General features: G+C 40.7%; 2 protein-coding genes across 2 annotated transcripts in view; one reads left to right on the forward strand and one right to left on the reverse strand.

Moving 5' to 3' along the window:
• The window catches only part of FBXL13 (F-box and leucine rich repeat protein 13), a 72,621-nt gene that overhangs the window by 30,841 nt on the left and 22,977 nt on the right, over positions 1-18,803 (reverse strand). Inside the window, exons 10-12 of the mRNA XM_028745696.2 lie at positions 10,567-10,619; positions 9,903-10,003; positions 2,133-2,262 (exon numbers count right to left, since the gene is read on the reverse strand). Of these exons, the coding sequence (XP_028601529.2) occupies positions 2,133-2,262; positions 9,903-10,003; positions 10,567-10,619 (284 nt within the window). The remainder of the gene's footprint in view (positions 1-2,132; positions 2,263-9,902; positions 10,004-10,566; positions 10,620-18,803) is intronic.
• Positions 2,054-18,390, forward strand: LRRC17 (leucine rich repeat containing 17). Its single transcript, XM_028745697.2, has 4 exons — positions 2,054-2,192; positions 13,971-14,864; positions 17,185-17,340; positions 17,821-18,390. Exons 2-4 carry the CDS (start codon positions 14,108-14,110, stop codon positions 18,222-18,224), a joined length of 1,317 nt encoding a protein of 438 aa, XP_028601530.2. The 5' UTR covers positions 2,054-2,192; positions 13,971-14,107; the 3' UTR covers positions 18,225-18,390.

An 18,803-nucleotide genomic window follows, 5' to 3' on the forward strand; every position in this document is an offset into this window, starting at 1 on the left:
CAGATGGGGTTCATAGATGTTTTTCAAGCAGGATATATTTTAAAGCTCTTTCCTCTACCATTACCTCTCCACTAACTTCCTTGCTTTGGCCTTTCACCCAGCCCGAATCTCCATTTCCTAACTTCACTCAATTAACACCCTCATTCCTGCCCCTTTACATTTCACCATAGCTTCTATAACCTGGTAAGCATGTAGGTTTTCTGCCTTTTACACTTTGTTTAGATTTGTTCTGTTTGTATTTTGCTGATTTATTGTATCCTGTTTCGGGGTAGAAGAAAAATATTAACAAATAAATAACAGGAACAGGCCTGTTGCAAAAGCCTCAGTAGCAGATAGGAAACCAAGGAGATCTCAGATCCTTCTCTTGGCTCTCAACTACTCCAGCAATCACTGAGGCTGTTGCTTCAGTTTTAACACAGAGGCAAATTCTTTTGGAAAGGGTTGTTTGGTATGTGAACTTGTCAATGAAGTCTCACCTGATCCCAGAGGAGGGACATGGAAATGGAAAGGAATGACCTACCATTGCTGATAGGACAGAGGGGGACCTGGAAGGGTGTGCAATAGGTCTCTATATCCTAAACAGGGTGGCTGGAAATTGGGAAATAAGGCGCAAAGTGAGTGCATGGCTGGGCAGCTTTCTTTCTTCTGCAGAGAACTTCACCTGCTTTTACTACTTGATTGATGTCTTTTGCATGCATATGTGGTGCTAGTGGGAAGGGACTGAATAAGGGAAAATCCAATGTTTATTTATTTATTTATTAAATTTATTTCCCCCTCTTCTTCCCAAGGAATCCAATTTTCTGCAGTAGCTCTTGCAATTCATTCCTAGATGCTTTTATATTTCACCTTTATGCCTGCACTAGTGAGAATGGAGCAAGGTTCAAAGTGTGCCTTGGCATCACCTGCAGGATCCTTCTATGGTTTCCAATTATTGTTTTATGAATTTGAAGTTATATACGATGGTATAGGACAGGGGTCTGCAACCTTTAAGACAAAAAGAGCCACTTGGACCCGTTTCCGAAGAGAAAAAAACTGGGAGCCGCAAAACTCGTCATTATAAAAATAACTTTTTGTCACTTTTTTATTATTTCTTTGTTTGACCCCTCAGAATTACTCCTCCTCATAGAAATAAACGTTAAATTAACAAGTTACCTTTTTGTGTGTGTGTGTTCTTCACTCCCCTTCAAAACAGTGACCAGCGTACATGCCCCCTTTCAATGCAGTGACCAGCGTACATGCCCCTTACAATGTAGCGGGCGGGCGGGAAGGTGACGTCGGGACGGTGCGTGACTAACGCACACCGCCCCCATGCGACGTCACAACCAGTACAGCGCCCGCCACAGTGCGGAGTGTCGGGGCGCACAATGCGCCTCCTCCCCTCACTAGTATCCACCCCGGAGCCGCGGCAAAGGTGTAAAAGAGCCACATGCAGCTCCGGAGCCGCGGGTTGCTGACCCCTGGTATAGGATGTCCCCACTGTATAGATTCTTACACATCCAACAGTGGGCTGCCGAAATGAAGCAGTTTGAAATAATAGCTGTACACATCCCTGCAACAACAGAAAAGACTGTTGTGGGCTGGGGGCCAAGAGAGAGAGAAAGAGTGTGTAACACTCTCTCTATATATTTCCCCCCCTCTCTCTCTCTCTTAGTGGAAGGGTGGTAGTATGTTACCATGCTACATTCTTACACTTTACAAAAGAAGGAAAGTGATATTAGAAAGCTCACTGACAATCTGATTTCCTTTTCAGGAAATCCTGTCCCTTTCAAGGAGCTTTATTTCTGTTTGCTCAGCAGAGGACCCTTGAGTATTGTTAATGTCTGCAAATTGTACGTATGGAAGCAAAAGCACAAAGCAAGCATGTTTTGAGTCCACCTCCAACAGCAATGCATGCTTTCATTATGCAATAAGGACAGGCTGTTTATAGTTAAAGACGCCCACTGGACAAAAGCCAAAAGCCTATAGTGCTATTCCTCAGGAAAATTTAAGCAGCTGTGGTAATGTAATTTAAAACCTCTCAAAACTTTGCTGCAGTGCCTGTACTACTTGATTATACCATGAGTGCTTGGTGCCGTCAGTTCTCTAAAGGAATCACTTCGCTACAATATGAAAAAGAAAACTGAAATGCAAACCTGGAGGCAGCCTGAAATATCCAAGTAGATGAGCTTGTGACACCCTCTTCCAGAGCCGAGGTACAGTAAGCCATTGTCTGTGAATTTTCTGCAATAAGCTAAACTTAAATACTGTAAATTGGGGCATCCCCTATGCCAGATAAAAGAAGAAGTCAGTTACTAAGATGTTGCATACAGATTTCTGGTGCAATTTGATACTGTAGCTAAAAAGCTTTCTAAGAACATGGGTGGATACTGGAATTTAATGGGAATATTCACTTTGGCTGAATACAAAAAAAGCTGTGTTTCACTTTTCTTTGTTGCATGTACTTTACACTGTTTAATAAGATTATTCACGAACCAAAGTCATCTTAAATGAAACCTGATTTTAAAATGACTTTCCTTGGTTGTAAACTCAAATGTTTGCACTAAATTAGAAATATATGACTCTCAACCATTTTAAGGACCAAGTTGTAACATTAACTTCACATAGTTTTTTAAGCTTTTTGTGTTCAAAATGAAAACCAGAACTCTATCAAAGGATATTAAAAGCATAAAAAATTAAACATAATGTTAAACCATCCCTGCTTGTGTAATTGTTTCCATTAAGGTTTGACACAGCTATTCTAACAAAACAAAAATACAAAATAGTTGTGTGCTCACGTAACAACCTAAAGCTGTAATACTTTGCTATATCTGGAAGTAAGCCTCATTGAGCATGGTGACATTTTTTGAGTAAATATGCACAGGATTGCACTGTGTGACTTATTAATAGGAAACGTTTATAACATATATCCAGTGACAGACAAAGGAAGTTGGTTAGACAATATGCACAGCAAATGAATACTCTGAAACTGTGCTCTCTACAACGTCATTTTTATAATACATATTTAGGCATTATCATACTGAAGAGTATTAATTTTGTACAATTATAAAGTAGTTGAACTAAAATGAGGGATGCAATGCCACAATTACCACAAATGAAAGCTTACAGAAGAAAAAATACACTGTATGATTAGGAGTAGACAACATGCTCTGCAACAAATTTTAGTTCAGGAAAACATTTAAGGCAACTTCACAAGTCAGCAAAAGCTAAGCTAGGAACACCCACCGTGATGAAAGTATGACATCATGACCACTGCTTGTAAGACTTTTGTGTTCTTAATGAATAAGAGAGGGGAAACTTTGCAGATAATAAGGGTTAAATTTAAAGACACATGGAAAGAAATATAAACAGTAAATATTTATTTTTGTATTAAGGCAAAAAGGCATTCAGATAAACTTTTCTGTGAGAAGATAAACACCTAAGATCTTCCAGTAATAGCACATTAATTTTTAGGGGTACAAACTGTGGATTATATTCTCAGTATGTACATCATTATGACAATGACAAGTAACAATGAATGGTAACAGGCTTCATCTTCTCTCGGCAAAGTTAAAATGCTCCAGCTTGTATTAGTCAGTATCTAATATTCTTTATGGCAAGAATGGGAACCTGTGGTCCCTCAGATTTTGCTGGACTCCCAGCTCCCATCAGTCCCAGCCGAGCGTAGCCAATGGTCATAGATGATGGGAGTTGTACCATAGCAACATCTGGAGGGTCATAGGGCCAATCCCTGCAATGGGTTTTAATTATACTTTGTTCTTCTAGACTTCAGGTGTCTGTTAATATAACAATGTAATAAACAAATAAGTATTCTGGAGTCCCAAATGCATGGCTGAATTGAAACAAGCTTTTTACAACAATATATTTCAATGAAAATGTGTGCGTGCATACCTTTCAAAGAGAAGGGAGATTAGGTTACCTTTTAGGTCATTTTATTTCCCTTGGAGGGATGCTCTGTTAGATGTCTCAACGTATGGGATGTATTGCATTCCCTATACTTGGCATTCACGTGGCAGTGCTTTTTGTGTGAATCTCTTCAAAGCCCTGACTGAGTGTAGCCAATCAGACTGACAGCAAAGGAGGGTTCAAAGTGGGGATAATGTTTATTAAGGAAGCGCGGGCTAACAATGAATGAGCTTTGTTTGGCCCAGCAACATCGTAACATAACCAACTGTATGATTTATAAATGTTACTGAAGAATTGTGTTAAAATATAACATAGTACGTAAGCTGCACCTAGTTGAGACTGCCAACAACAGGAAACTGGTGCAAAAACTAAGGGTTTTGTGGGAGGGGTCTTAAAGGAAATTTCAATCTGAGCTGTTTGCTTGTTTTCTTTTTGTGGTTGCAGGAGATAATGTGATTAGGACAACATAGCTTGGCAGGCGATAGAACTTTTGCAAAGTTCAGATAGGAAAACTACAATATGGTATGCTGAAAACAGAAAGTTCATTCACACTGATCCAAACACATTAGTGCTGAGACAGAGAAGCAAAAGATGATTTAGCTATATTTAAATGGAATATTATTTTTGCAGGGGGAAATGTCAGCATTTGGAAAGGCTTTATGAACTTGGAGGCTACTTTGAAAATACCACTAGGCCACATTGGACACTAGAAAATGGCATAAGGATATAAAACTACAGTGGTGCCTCGCAAGACGAAATTAATTTATTCCACGAGTTTTGTCGCCTTGCGATTTTTTTCGTCTTGCGAAGCACGGTGTCGGAAAAGGTTCGGAAAAGCTTCAAAAATCACCAAAGTCTTTAAAAACCTCAAAAAAGGCTACCACACCGCGTGCTATGAGTTGCTCCTCGAAGTCAAGTCGCAACTGTATTAACGGTGTTAAGAAAAAGGAAACAAACTTGCAACACATTTCCGTCTTGCGAAGCAAGCCCATAGGGAAAATCGTCTTGTGAAGCAGCTCAAAAAACAAAAAAGCCTTTCGTCTAGCGAGTTTTCCGTCTTGCGAGGCATTCGTCTTGCGAGGTACCACTGTATACAGATCAGACATTTAAGGAGATTGTCATACTAGAGCTGATTCTAGCTCACAGCAAGAATTAACCCAGCTTTCATTTGCTGGTGTACACACAGGAACATGGGCACAAAGAACAAATTAGCTATTTAACAAACTACCTATATAACATACTTTATTTCATTCAAGCAAATTATGACCAGCTGAAATGCATAAGGAAGGAGTCCAGGTGAAACATACTGAAGGCTTGGTTTCCAGATGTTTGATCATACTGGTTGCCTCCTCTGCACACGTTCCAGCTTGTCAAGATCTTTCTTAAATTGTGATGCCCAGAACTGAACGCATTACTCCAGGTGTGCTCTGATCAAGGCAGAATAGAGCAGTACTATGACATTCCCATGACTGGGACACTATATTTCTGTTGATGCAATCTAGAATAGCATTAGCTTCTTTGCTGCTACATTATACTGTTGACTGTTAAGCTTGTAGTCTACTAAAACCCCTAGACCAGGGGTCTGCAACCTTTAAGACAAAAAGAGCCACTTGGACCCGTTTCCGAAGAGAAAAAAACTGGGAGCCGCAAAACTCGTCATTATAAAAATAACTTTTTTGTCACTTTTTTATTATTTATTTGTTTGACCCCTCAGAATTACTCCTCCTCATAGAAATAAACGTTAAATTAACAAGTTACCTTTTTGTGCGTGTGTGTCCTTCACTCCCCTTCAAAACAGTGACCAGCGTACATGCCCCCTTTCAATGCAGTGACCAGCATACATGCCCCTTACAATGTAGCGGGCGGGCGGGCGGGAAGGTGACGTCGGGACGGTGCATGACTAACGCACGCCGCCCCCATGCGACGTCACAGCCAGTACAGCGCCCGCCACAGGGGGGAGTGTCGGGGCGCACAATGCGCCTCCTCCCCTGGCTAGTATCCGCACCGGAGCCGCGGCAAAGGTGTAAAAGAGCCACATGCGGCTCCGGAGCCGCGGGTTGCTGACCCCTGCCCTAGACCTTTTCTTATGTGCTACACCCAGACCAGGTGTCCCCCATCTTATATTTGTGCAGCTGGTTCCTCCTGTCTAAGTGTAGAACCTTACATTTATCCCTATTGAATTTCATTTTGGCAGTTTGGGCCCAGTTCTCCATTCTGTTAAGGTAATCTCCAATCCTGATTCTGTCTTCAATACTTCTACAGCATTAGATACCTCTCCCAGTTTGGGTGTCATCCGCAAATTTGATGATCATCTTCTCAGTTTCATTATCCAAGTTGTTTATAAAAATGTTTACCAACAAATGCCTCCCATTTTTCTTTCTTGTTAGAGTCATCTGCATTTGTGCCTTCAATATTTCACCTTTAAGAAACTTCCATCCATCTTGGACTCCCTTCTCTTTGAGTATTTCTGACATACAGTGGTACCTCAGGTTAAGTACTTAATTCGTTCCGGAGGTCTGTTCTTAACCTGAAACTGTTCTTAACCTGAAACACCACTTTAGTTAATGGGGCCTCCTGCTGCTGCTGCTGCTGCTGAGCCGCCGGAGCATGAATTCTGTTCTCATCCTGAAGCAAAGTTCTTAACCTGAAGCACTATTTCTGGGTTAGCAGAGTCTGTAACCTGAAGCGTATGTAACCTGAGGTACCACTGTATAGTGGGATCTCACACAGTAGTTCCTCAAGTTTGTTAAGGAAATCAGCCTTCTTAAAGTCCGCAGTGCATGTCCAACGATACTCAGGTTTCCCTTGCCTCTATCTAACGAAACCCAAGAGAACATTATTGTTTCCTCTCAATGTTCACTGTACTTCCACTTTGTTGATCAGTTCCTCACTACTGGTGAGGCCTAGGTGCACGATAGGTATGTGGAACTTGAATAGAAAACATGTGGCCCTCCATATGTTGTTAGACTGCAGCTGTCATCAGCCCTAGTGAACATGGCCCATTATCAGAGATGATGGTAGTTATAGTCCAACAACACCTGGAAGGCTGCAAGTTCCCAATACAAGAAGTCTCATTGAACTCAGGGAGCCTTATGCTTCACAACTGGTAGGGAGCTTCAGACATAAGATTTAGACTAGCTTGTGTTGTGTCTATGATTCTTAAAGTATATGCATAATACAGAAGGGAGCAGGGAAGCAGCTAGAAGATGTTTCACAAGGGTTGACTTGTCAGTATTTTTGAAATTCCTGCCAAGAACCTTTTAGAAGTCCAGTATCTCACACTTTCCTATTATAGCCTTCCCTCATCGTGTCTTACCATGCACCCGCATATTAGGGGATTAATCAGGCACATTGTGAGCTTCAGGGAAAGTAACAGAGAACTGGATTTAATGGCCTATTTTAATTAAATTCATTGCAATTTACCTTTAGAAGATGTGAACTGCCTCCTTCAATTTGATAACCCTGGTATATGATAAGCATTTAATTTGCCAGTATAGCCTTGCAACCACTGGCATAGAGGATTTGTTCTGCCCATCTCCTCCTGCATGGTCCTGTTTACCTTGACCTATTCATGGACATCATTAGGTGAGGTGCTTTGATGTGCATCACCCCCATGCAATGCATGGTGAGAGGGCCTTCTCAGCTACAGCAGCTATAGCCAAGTGAGGTTTCCCAGGTAAGATCCTCCCTCTATTGTGTGGGCAGGTAATCCCTCCCCTACCTGGCCTGGTCTCCTTGGCAACGCTTCCCCCAGGTGGGATTGGACAACTGACTGAGGTAGGCGGAGACCTCCAGGTATCCCACCTGAGGGAAGGCAAGGCCAGGCCTATGCTGTTGGAGCCGCTCCAGATCTAGGGGCTGCACGCGTCCACGCAAAGGGCGCCCCCTGTTTTAAGCGGGGAGCGGTCATTGTCACAACCTCAGTAATTCTATGCTTCATCTCTACCTCCTGAAAACTTTTGTGTTTAGGCAATTCTTTTTGCTGATTATCCACTTAAGTTTTTGTTTCGTTTTGTTTATTGTTATATTTTAACTGTCCATCTTTTGTTGAATTTGAAAATGTTGTTGTTGTGGCTGTATTTTTAAATAGCTGTCTTTGTTAGCTGCCTTAACTGATTGAACTAGGAAGGTGGGCTATAACTATTCCAAATAAATGAATAACTAACTAACTAACTAAAACGTCTTGGGGTAAATTGCAGTAAAATCAAACATGCCATTAACACAGTTCTCTTTCATTGTCCAAATAGCTCCAAAGTGCCTCATCAGGTCTTTAGCATGCAGGCGTATAATAAGGTAATCATGGTGCTCTATTCAGCTCTAACCAAATTTATTTCATGGTCCTTTCCCAATCTGTTGTTTAGAAGTACAAATAACTGAGGCTTTACATACATACCTGGGAGACAGTCAATAGGACTTATTTTTGAGTGCATCTATATGAACATGTCATCTGTCAGACTCAGAGAGTATCTTGTGTTTGTGAGCATGAAGGGGAGATTAGCAACTGGCCTGTAATGACTTAGATTTCCTGAATTCAGAGAGAGTTTCGTGAGGAGTGGTTTTACCACTCAATGATGGACTCAAGGGCATCCTGATCAAATTTGCAGATGACACCAAACTGGGAGGGGTGGCTAACACCCCAGAGGACAGGATCACACTTCAAAACGACCTTGACAGATTAGAGAACTGGGCCAAAACAAACAAGATGAACTTTAACAGGGAGAAATGTAAAGTATTGCACTTGGGCAAAAAAAATGAGAGGCACAAATACAAGATGGGGGACACCTGGCTTGAGAGCAGTACATGTGAAAAGGATCTAGGAGTCTTGGTTGACCACAAACTTGACATGAGCCAACAGTGTGATGCGGCAGCTAAAAAAGCCAATGCAATTCTGGGCTGCATCAATAGGAGTATAGCATCTAGATCAAGGGAAGTAATAGTGCCACTGTATTCTGCTCTGGTCAGACCTCACCTGGAGTACTGTGTCCAGTTCTGGGCACCACAGTTCAAGAAGGACACTGACAAACTGGAACGTGTCCAGAGGAGGGCAACCAAAATGGCCAAAGGCCTGGAAACGATGCCTTATGAGGAACGGCTAAGGGAGCTGGGCATGTTTAGCCTGGAGAAGAGGAGGTTAAGGGGTGATATGATAGCCATGTTCAAATGTATAAAAGGATGTCACATAGAGGAGGGAGAAAGGTTGTTTTCTGCTGCTCCAGAGAAGCGGACATGGAGCAATGGATCCAAACTACAAGAAAGAAGATTCCACCTAAACATTAGGAAGAACTTCCTGACAGTAAGAGCTGTTTGACAGTGGAATTTGCTGCCAAGGAGTGTGGTGGAGTCTCCTTCTTTGGAGGTCTTTAAGCAGAGGCTTGACAACCATATGTCAGGAGTGCTCTGATGGTGTTTCCTGCTTGGCAGGGGGTTGGACTCGGTGGCCCTTGTGTTCTCTTCCAACTCTATGATTCTATGATTCCTTCAAGCAGGGAAGGACCACCCCCTCTTGCAAGGAGGCAATAATAACCTCCCTGGCCCAGCTACTTGTCCCCTCTCTGCAAGTTTTTATCAGTCCATATTCTCAAGCCTTACTGTCAGTTCCACCACAGCCATGAAGTCCTCAGCCACCCCAGAGCCAGTTGCCTTGGCAGGGATGTTGAAGTCTCTCAAAACCAGTGGTCAATGTCTTATTGGAGGGAGGGTGTTGCCCCTGCTTTTTGATCACTGTTTTATTTGGGAGAGGGTTGTTGTAGTCCCCCCCCTTTTTTTTGAGGGGGGTGCTCAGCACTGCCAACTTTTCTGCTGTGAAATTGTTTTCTGGCACCCACAGCAGTTTCCTACAATTTCAAATGTGTCTCTTGGTCCAAAAAGTTGGGGGACACTTGTTTCCATATTACAGTGATAGTCAGCGAGAGAGAGCAGATGATCTTTATAAAGGTGGAATCTTTCTTCTACTGTTACACTAAAATTCAGAATTTATTTATAAAACAGATTGTTTTTACCTTGACAGAAGTCTTAGTGTTCCATTTGTGATATCTGTGTGAGATAAATTTAAGTAAAGGATTGCCGGGCAACCTTCTGTTACAAGCCTTATTAGTTCATCCTGTTCAATAAAGAAAATCATAAATGAATCTGGCTTCATTTTTTAAAGTAAATAATATGGCTCTATATCAGATGCATTTTTTTCAGCTCACACTCTACTTCAACAGCACACCTAGACATCTGATAATAAATTGGACATGCAATAATAATAATATTTAGCATCATCTGCTGTAACCACATTCTTAACATAATACAACATATAAATGTAACTAAGATAACCAGAATCTTTAGGTAGAATAAATGACCTCTTTTGGTTTTGAAAATGTCCTCCTTAAATTGTTGTTTCTGGTCCATATTTGGCCCATGGTCTGGAGGCTCCTCACACCAGTGTAGACTGAAGTTGGAAGTCTATACACTTTTCCTTGATTACAAACCATGAAATCAGATGGGTTTCCTATTCAAACTTCATAATATTTGGACTTTAGCCATATTATGCTACATAAATAGAGCACAGCTTTTCATTTTAAAAATGTTGTGTCTTCTCTAGAAATCAAAATTAGAACTAAAAATTATTATATCTGAATTACATTAAAGCTATTTCAAATCTGTTGTATGAATACTTACACTTAACCCTTGGCATTCAGTGACATTTAAGTCTTGCAAATTCTTACAGTGAGCTAAAATAAATATAACACCAAATTAGTATCTTGCATTACTTGAAAACATCAGCTAATATCTAGCAGTTTTCAGTAACATAAACCCAAAATGGGAAAGAATGAATTATATTTTATACCAATGGTCAGTAACACTGGAGATATGTCATTTCATTGGGATTACACAATGTTTTCATTGTTAAAAGATCGTTTTGCTTTTTCCAGGGACACCCCCCCCCCATCACCAAAGGAATGTAGTTATTGCTCTGTTAACACACATTCTCAAACAGTAAGATAAGCCACCCTGTTGAGGCTTGGACAAGGTGCCTGTGACAGCATGTCACTCCTCTGACAGCTCCTAGACTTGATTGGGTCAAGAATGTAAACTTAATGAGTGTTGATACTATGAGTGAATAGGGACATTACAAGCCTTTTTCTTAACTAAGGTTTTGTCCTGTGACATCTCAGCCCATGCTATGGGTCCATCTTGTTTAATGGCCTCACTTTCCTATGATCCCCTTGCCTCCAGGATGAAAAGATAATGCAGACTACTGTGACCTCCAGATACTGCTTGAACATGACTCCCATCACCTCTGACCATTGATTGTGTTAGCCAACACTGAAATGGAGTCCAATGACATCTAGAGGGCCACTTTCCCACCCATGCTGTTAGGCTGCAATCCCAGACAGTGTTTTCATGGAACATGGTATTGCACCAGACAAGGCAGTAGAGCAAATATTTAAAAGCAGGCTAAGAAGAATCATAAGATCATGAGAGGGCAAAGCTCGGTGGTAGAACATCTGCTCTGCATGCGTACAGAAAGTCCCATGTCCAATCCCCAGCATCTCTAGGTTGAGCTAGGAAAAAATATGAAACCGTGGAGACTCTGAAACTCGGCTGTCAGTCAGTGTTAACCAGCGCTGGAAAACTTCTGGCCTATGGAAAGCCAGAGGTTCAAGAGCAGCATTGGCAGTGGACAGGCTGGGTAGGTCCATCCTCTATGTTCCAAGGGCGGACCAAACCTTCATAGTCTTTTCTCTGGTCTGCCCCGGAAGCCCTTCTCCCTGGGAGCCAGACAATATGACTCCCATCACTTCTGACCACTGATGGTGCTAGCTAACTCCAGTTCCAGACTCCGCCCTCCTACCCAGCCACATCAGGCAGATTCCTGATGCTTCCCATTCCTTGCCCAACAGTCATGTCAGGCCACAACGACCACCAGGTAAACCATTAACAGGGTATTATTATCTTTAATGTGGAATTCACCTTTTTCAAAGGTGCCACACACTGGGTCAACATTTTAATCAAGCTATCCACAAAGACCCAAGGTCTCTTTCCTGTGTAGTCACTGCTACTTCAGACTATTAACATATATGGGAAGGTAGGATTTCTTTTCCCAGTGTCCATCACTTAACACTTGTTTAAAAGAGCAAATTAAAATTCAATGTAATTCCCATTCACTCGCTTTCATTTCAAGAAGAAATACAAGGCAGTTCACAAACAAATAAAGTCAACAGCAAAATAACAAGAATAAACATATAGCTACCAAAAATAACCAAAAAAAGTGGGACACGGGTGGCGCTGTGGGTTAAAGCCTCAGCACCTAGGACTTGCCGATCGAAAGGTCGGCGGTTCGAATCCCCGTGGCGGGGTGCGCTCCCGTTGCTCGGTCCCAGCGCCTGCCAACCTAGCAGTTCGAAAGCACCCCCGGGTGCAAGTAGATAAATAGGGACCGCTTACTAGCGGGAAGGTAAACGGCGTTTCCGTGTGCTGCGCTGGCTCGCCAGATGCAGCTTGTCACGCTGGCCACGTGACCCGGAAGTGTCTCCAGACAGCGCTGGCCCCCGGCCTCTTGAGTGAGATGGGCGCACAACCCTAGAGTCTGGCAAGACTGGCCCGTACGGGCAGGGGTACCTTTTACCAAAAATAAAAATGCACTGTAAAACAGCTAAATTAAAATATATAACAAACCCCTTAAAACAGCATAAGAGTTACAACAACAATTATTACCAAACACAACCAACCAAGCTTGGGAACCACTAATGTCTCACAATATCAATAAAAATAAATAAATAAATACACAAAGGACCTACCCATGCGATGAGCTGTGAAAAAGACTATGAACTGACTTGGAGAAAACAGGTTTACAGTTCCCTGTTTTTCCGTTTGCTCTGTACCACAACCCCCCCCATAAAAACTAATAAAAAACCAAAAAAACTGAGCCATCCTAAAAACAAAACAAATCGAATTACTACAAGAGACGAAAGTCAGGAGATCAGGGGAATGCTTTATAAGCAGGTGTATCTTCAGGAGTCAATGGAATGCCAATACTGATGGGGCATTGCATATTTCAGCCAAGAAGGGCATTCCATAGCACTGCTGTCACTAATGAAAATGGCTTCTTCCATGTTTACTACAAGCCAATAATCATCACACCATGGCAAAATCATCTGGGTTCCATTTGTTGACCTAAATGCCCTTACAAATTCATTCCCTGAGTTCCCTGAATCAGGTGATACTGTATCAGGTATAATGGTGTGTGACATCATCATTATTTGATAATAAATAAATTATTTATATCTCCATTTAGGAGGGAAGCTCACCATTATTATCACAGCCGAAATTGTTTTCAATACACAATGTGCTGATTATTATGGAAAAGATATTAAAATGTCAGCTTTAATTCATTATAATTTAGGACACCAGTTGTGAAAGACCTACATTGACTCCCAGTACAATTCTGAGCACAATTCAAAGTGCTGGTGCTGACCTTTAAAGCCCTAAATGGCCTCGGTCCAGTATACCTGAAGAAGCGTCTCCATCCCCATTGTTCATCCTGGACACTGAGGTCCAGCTCCGAGGGCCTTCTGGCGGTTCCTTCACTGCAAGAAGCGAAGTTACAGGGAACCAGGCAGAGTGCCTTCTCGGTAGTGCCCTCCCATCAGATGTCAAGGAAATAAACAACTGACCTTTAGAAGACATCTGAAGGCAGCCCTGTACAGTGGTACCTCAGGTTACATATGCTTCAGGTTACATATGCTTCAGGTTACAGACTCAGCTAACCCAGAAATAATGCTTCAGGTTAAGAACTTTGCTTCAGGACGAGAACAGAAATCGTGCTCCGGCGGCGCAGTGGAACGAATTAAGTACTTAATCCGAGGTACCACTGTATCAGGAAATTTTTTATGTCTGATGTTTTACAATTTTTTATATATGTTGTAAGCCACCCAGAGTGGCTGAGGAAACACAGTCAGATAGGCGGAATAATAATAATAATAATAATAATAATAATAATAATAATAATAATAATAATAATATAATTTTTATTAATTCTAGGGTAATATCTCACTAATATTCTGTTTTTCTTCCAACAGAGCGATTCCTCAAACCCTTGCTGTGCCTCCTCGATTCAGAACCACGCTAGTTAAAGGCTTCCAAACTCAGATTTCAAAGGAATACTCTGACTGTTCCAGCTGTTGTACAATATAATTGGGACCAGCTGGATGTCAGGATGCAAGTGGTTACAATTATAATACTACTTTTCTTTTGTAAAGCAGCTGACTTTAGGAAGACAAGAAATGGAAGTTCAAGAAACAAAGCAAATAATGGAAAGTCAAACGGCTTAAGAAGAGCATCCGGCACCGTCAAGCGCTACACCCCAGGCCCCCCATGTGATGTGTACACCTATCTTCATGACAAATACTTAGATTGCCAAGAAAGGAAACTGACATTTGTATTGTCTGATTGGCCGGAAGATTTAAAACACATGCTCCTAGCAAGAAATAGAATTCGCAAGCTGAAGAACAACATGTTTTCCAAGTTCACAAAATTAAAAAGTCTAGATTTACAACAGAATGAGATATCAAAAATTGAGGATGAAGCTTTTTTTGGTTTAAATAAACTCACTACACTTTTACTGCAGCACAATAAGTTGAAAATCCTGTCTGAGGAGGTGTTTATTTACATGCCTCTTTTAATTTATTTACGCCTGTATGATAATCCATGGGACTGCAACTGTCAGATAGAAACCCTTATAACGATGCTGCAGCTTCCAAGAAACAGGAACTTGGGAAATTATGCTAAATGTGTACACCCAACAAAACTAAAAGGTCAAAAGCTCAAGCAAGTAAACTCAGAGCAGCTGTGCATTGAAGGAGAAAGACCAGACCCTCCTGTTCCAAAACCTAAACCCATCAGACCTGAATTTGACTCTTCTCTCTGCCACATTTACATGTTTCCTGTACGGACCCTGGACTGCAGAAAAAAAGGTCTGTATAAGCCAAATACATGTTACTTTTTAGCTGCTCATTAATGACCATTCAAGTTATCATTATGAAACTTCACCCAAGGTAATGGAAAGGTGCGGTATATTTTAAAAAATATTTTAGGCTGTAAGCCTTCTGACTGTTACCTGAGAGTAAGCCAAATTGAATTCAAGGAATTACTTGCCAGTAGACATGCAGAAGATTAGAGTTGGTGGTTATCTAGCCCAAGCGGTGGAATTTTTCACCTATCCATTATTATTATTATTATTGTTATTATTATTATTATTATTATCCATAACAATCAATAGACTTCTGATAAAAACTTATAGCATCCTGATTACAAAATAACAAAAGTAGGCATATGTGCCTTAAGTGTGTCAGATGCAAGCAGCCTGGAAGTAGGATGAGCATGTAGCCCTATAATACATTTAGCATAAAAATATTAGTGATTTAATCAAACAAATTGTGCCTGCATCTACCTACCACCCATGACTACAAGAAAATTAATTTAGAATAAAATAATTTAGAGTAATTTATCTTTCAAGCCCCATGTCTTGTAACTGACCCATGTCTACTCAGAAATAAACCTCATTGTATTCAATGATGGGCTCCAAGTAAGTGGAATTAGGACTGAGGCCTTAATTTGTTTCTACTTGAATGTTAAAAACCAATGAACTGCATTGTTCATTATTGCTTTTTTCAAATGGAAAGAAGTTATCTCTTTTGTTACCTGTAGACTTTATCTGTACTCCTCAGTTACATTCCAAAGCTCTTTAGCAAAGCAGGAAGAACCAACTGAATTCAACTGCTACTTTTTGGCTACTACCCATTCCCTAAAACAGGGGGTAGAGAACCTCTGGCCAGAGGTTTGGCTCATGGGATTAACATTTGGCTCAAGAGATCATTTCCCCCATTTTTAATTCAATGGGACTTGCCTCTTAGTAGACAGGGTTAGAACTGCAGCCAGAGATGTCTTTATGATGGGCTATTAGTCACTTAATTAACTTGGTCTTTAAATTGCCGCAAGATACAGTGGTACCTCGGGTTAAGTACTTAATTCGTTCCGAAGGTCCGTTCTTAACCTGAAACTGTTCTTAACCTGAAGCACCACTTTAGCTAATGGGGCCTCCCGCTGCCACCGGAGCACGATTTTTGTTCTCATCCTGATGCAAAGTTCTTAACCCGAGGTACTATTTCTGGGTTAGCGGAGTCTGTAACCTGAAGCGTATGTGACCCGAGATACCACTGTATTTGTTTCTGCATGCTGTCTTTCTAGATTCATTAACTTTGAAAAGAAACACACAGGGAAAGTAACTGATTTGCAAATATTTGCTGATACCTGAGACATGCATGTCTATCATGTACAATTATAAATAAAAATGTTTAAAATATTCATATATTGGCATTAGCAGATTAAATGGAAAAAAGATTTGTGCAAATTAAACCAATGGTAGCAGAACGTAAAATACTAGATGAAAGTTTGAATTAATTTTGGATTGGATTTAGGGATGTTTGTACACCCCTAGGTTCCCTGCCTAGACAAATTTAAAAACAATAGAAATTAGGGAATAATATCTGGAAGGCAACAAAATGTTATCCACATTCAAACTCCTGCTCTAAAAAACCATTCATCCACCAACCTGTCAGACTGCAACCCCACACCTGACAACCACACAAGCTATCTTCAAACTAAATAGCACCAGATGAGTTTTAAAAAGTGACCCAAGCCACAAAGTGCAGAGGAAGACAAACTTCTCAATGTTGTTTTGACAGAAAGACAATATGTGAATTGGTGAATCAATAGCATCATTCTTCATAAAAATTAATTCAATATGGCAGCCAGAAAACAATGCTCTACATTGTCTACAAAGGGAAAGGACACTTTTTGGCACAATCTGTACTACTTGTAGATTTTTAAGATGGCTTCTTTAGCACCTCAGTTGGTTTACCTTGTTTCAAACTCTCAGTGGGTACATTGATTCTCAGAAGTTGGTGATATAAAGGAGTTATGGGCAATGTATTTGGGAATAGGATATGCACACCAGGCTACCACCTTACTGAAGCTAAGTAGGTCTATGGTCAGTGTTGGAGGAGAGACCATGTAGGAACCACATGTATGCTACCTGGGATTCCATAATGGAAGAAAGGTGGGGTATAAATAGAAGACAATAACTTTTTAAAGCTGTCTTAAAAACAAAAGAAGACTTAAGAATGCACATGAGTAGTCTATGTTGGTATATGGATAGATGGGAAACTATGTTGTGGCAGGGACTATGGCTTTCCATAATATATATGTATATATATTTCTTCTTTCCTTCTCAAGAATTAAAGAAAGTTCCCGGTAACATCCCTCCAGATGTAGTTAAACTTGATCTATCTAACAATAAAATCAACCAGCTACGACCCAAGGAATTTGAAGACATGAATGACCTGAAGGTATTAAACCTCAGTAGTAATGGAATAGTTCACATAGACCCAGGTGAGTAAACTTTATTATGATATATCAAACTACAGTGAGTTTTAATAAATGCTTTCATGATACAAAAGGTGGCTCATTTCCTCAAAATGTCATTTTTAATAATTATGAAATAGTAATAAATACAAGTTGAATATCTATCAAATCTAAGAGAATTCCACCTACGGGAAGCAACAACAGTCACTGATTAATCAGATTGTTTTACAGTGCAGTATTATGCATGTCTTCTTAGAAGCAAGCCCACTGAATTCAATACAACTTACTCCTAGATAAATTTGTATGGGATTACACTGTTAATCTCTATGATGGGTCTGGTACAGAAGACTCACAATAATGTTCAGAACATTGTGCCTCTCTTGTTTCTTTAAAACACAACCACAGTGAATCTCAGCCAAGGTTTAATGGTACTAACACATATCTCTACGGTTGTTGTTATTTCTACGCAGTAGATATGTAATCCTAGTGTTTACATTTTTTGAACAGCTGCATTTGCAGGACTCATGAACCTGGAAGAATTGGATTTATCAAACAACTCCCTGCAAAATTTCGAATATGGAGTATTAGAAGATTTGTACTTTTTGAAAATACTGTGGCTTAGAGAAAATCCTTGGAGATGTGACTACAACATTCATTATCTTTTCTACTGGTTGAAGCACCACTACAGTGTTCACTACCATGGTTTAGAATGTAGAAAACCTGAGGAATTCAAAGGCTGGTTTGTCGGGAAATATGTCAGAAGCTATTACGAAGAGTGTCCCAAAGATAAGCTCCCTATTTACCCAGAAACATTTGAACAGGATACTGACGATGAAGAATGGGAAAAGCACAAAGAATATCCAGTTCAAACAGGAAAGAAACATGGGGTAATTGTCACTGTAATAGGTTAATTTGATCACCGCCACATTCCATCCTTTAATATTTTTGTAAGAAAAAATGGTAGTTTATATTTTTGTTAAATGCAGTGTATGTTCATGAGGGATTATCTGTTAAAATATTTTTGGTACTAATCACATGATGACATTACCTGTTTCCTTATAAACTTACTCTTTTTAATCTGTTTTGTGTCATTTTTGCCTAATTAGTAACCATTTGCAAATTTTTAACGCAAAGGCATATGATTTATTGCAGTGTAATAAACTAAACCTCTTTAGAGAGTTGGGCTTAAACATCCTAAAACTTGAAATCCATGTTTAACCAGAAGTAAGTTGTACTATGGGACGCGGGTGGCGCTGTGGGTAAAACCTCAGTGCCTAGGACTTGCCGATTGCATGGTCGGCGGTTCAAATCCCCGCGGCGGGGTGAGCTCCCGTCCTTCGGTCCCTGCTCCTGCCCACCTAGCAGTTCGAAAGCACTCTTAAGTGCAAGTAGATAAATAGGTACCGCTTTATAGCGGGAAGGTAAATGGTGTTTCCGTGTGCTGCACTGGTGCTGGCTCGCCAGAGCAGCTTCGTCATGCTGGCCACGTG

The sequence above is a fragment of the Podarcis muralis genome, chromosome 10 (genome assembly GCF_964188315.1).
Source record: "Podarcis muralis chromosome 10, rPodMur119.hap1.1, whole genome shotgun sequence".
In the NCBI taxonomy this organism is placed as follows: Eukaryota; Metazoa; Chordata; class Lepidosauria; order Squamata; family Lacertidae; genus Podarcis; species Podarcis muralis.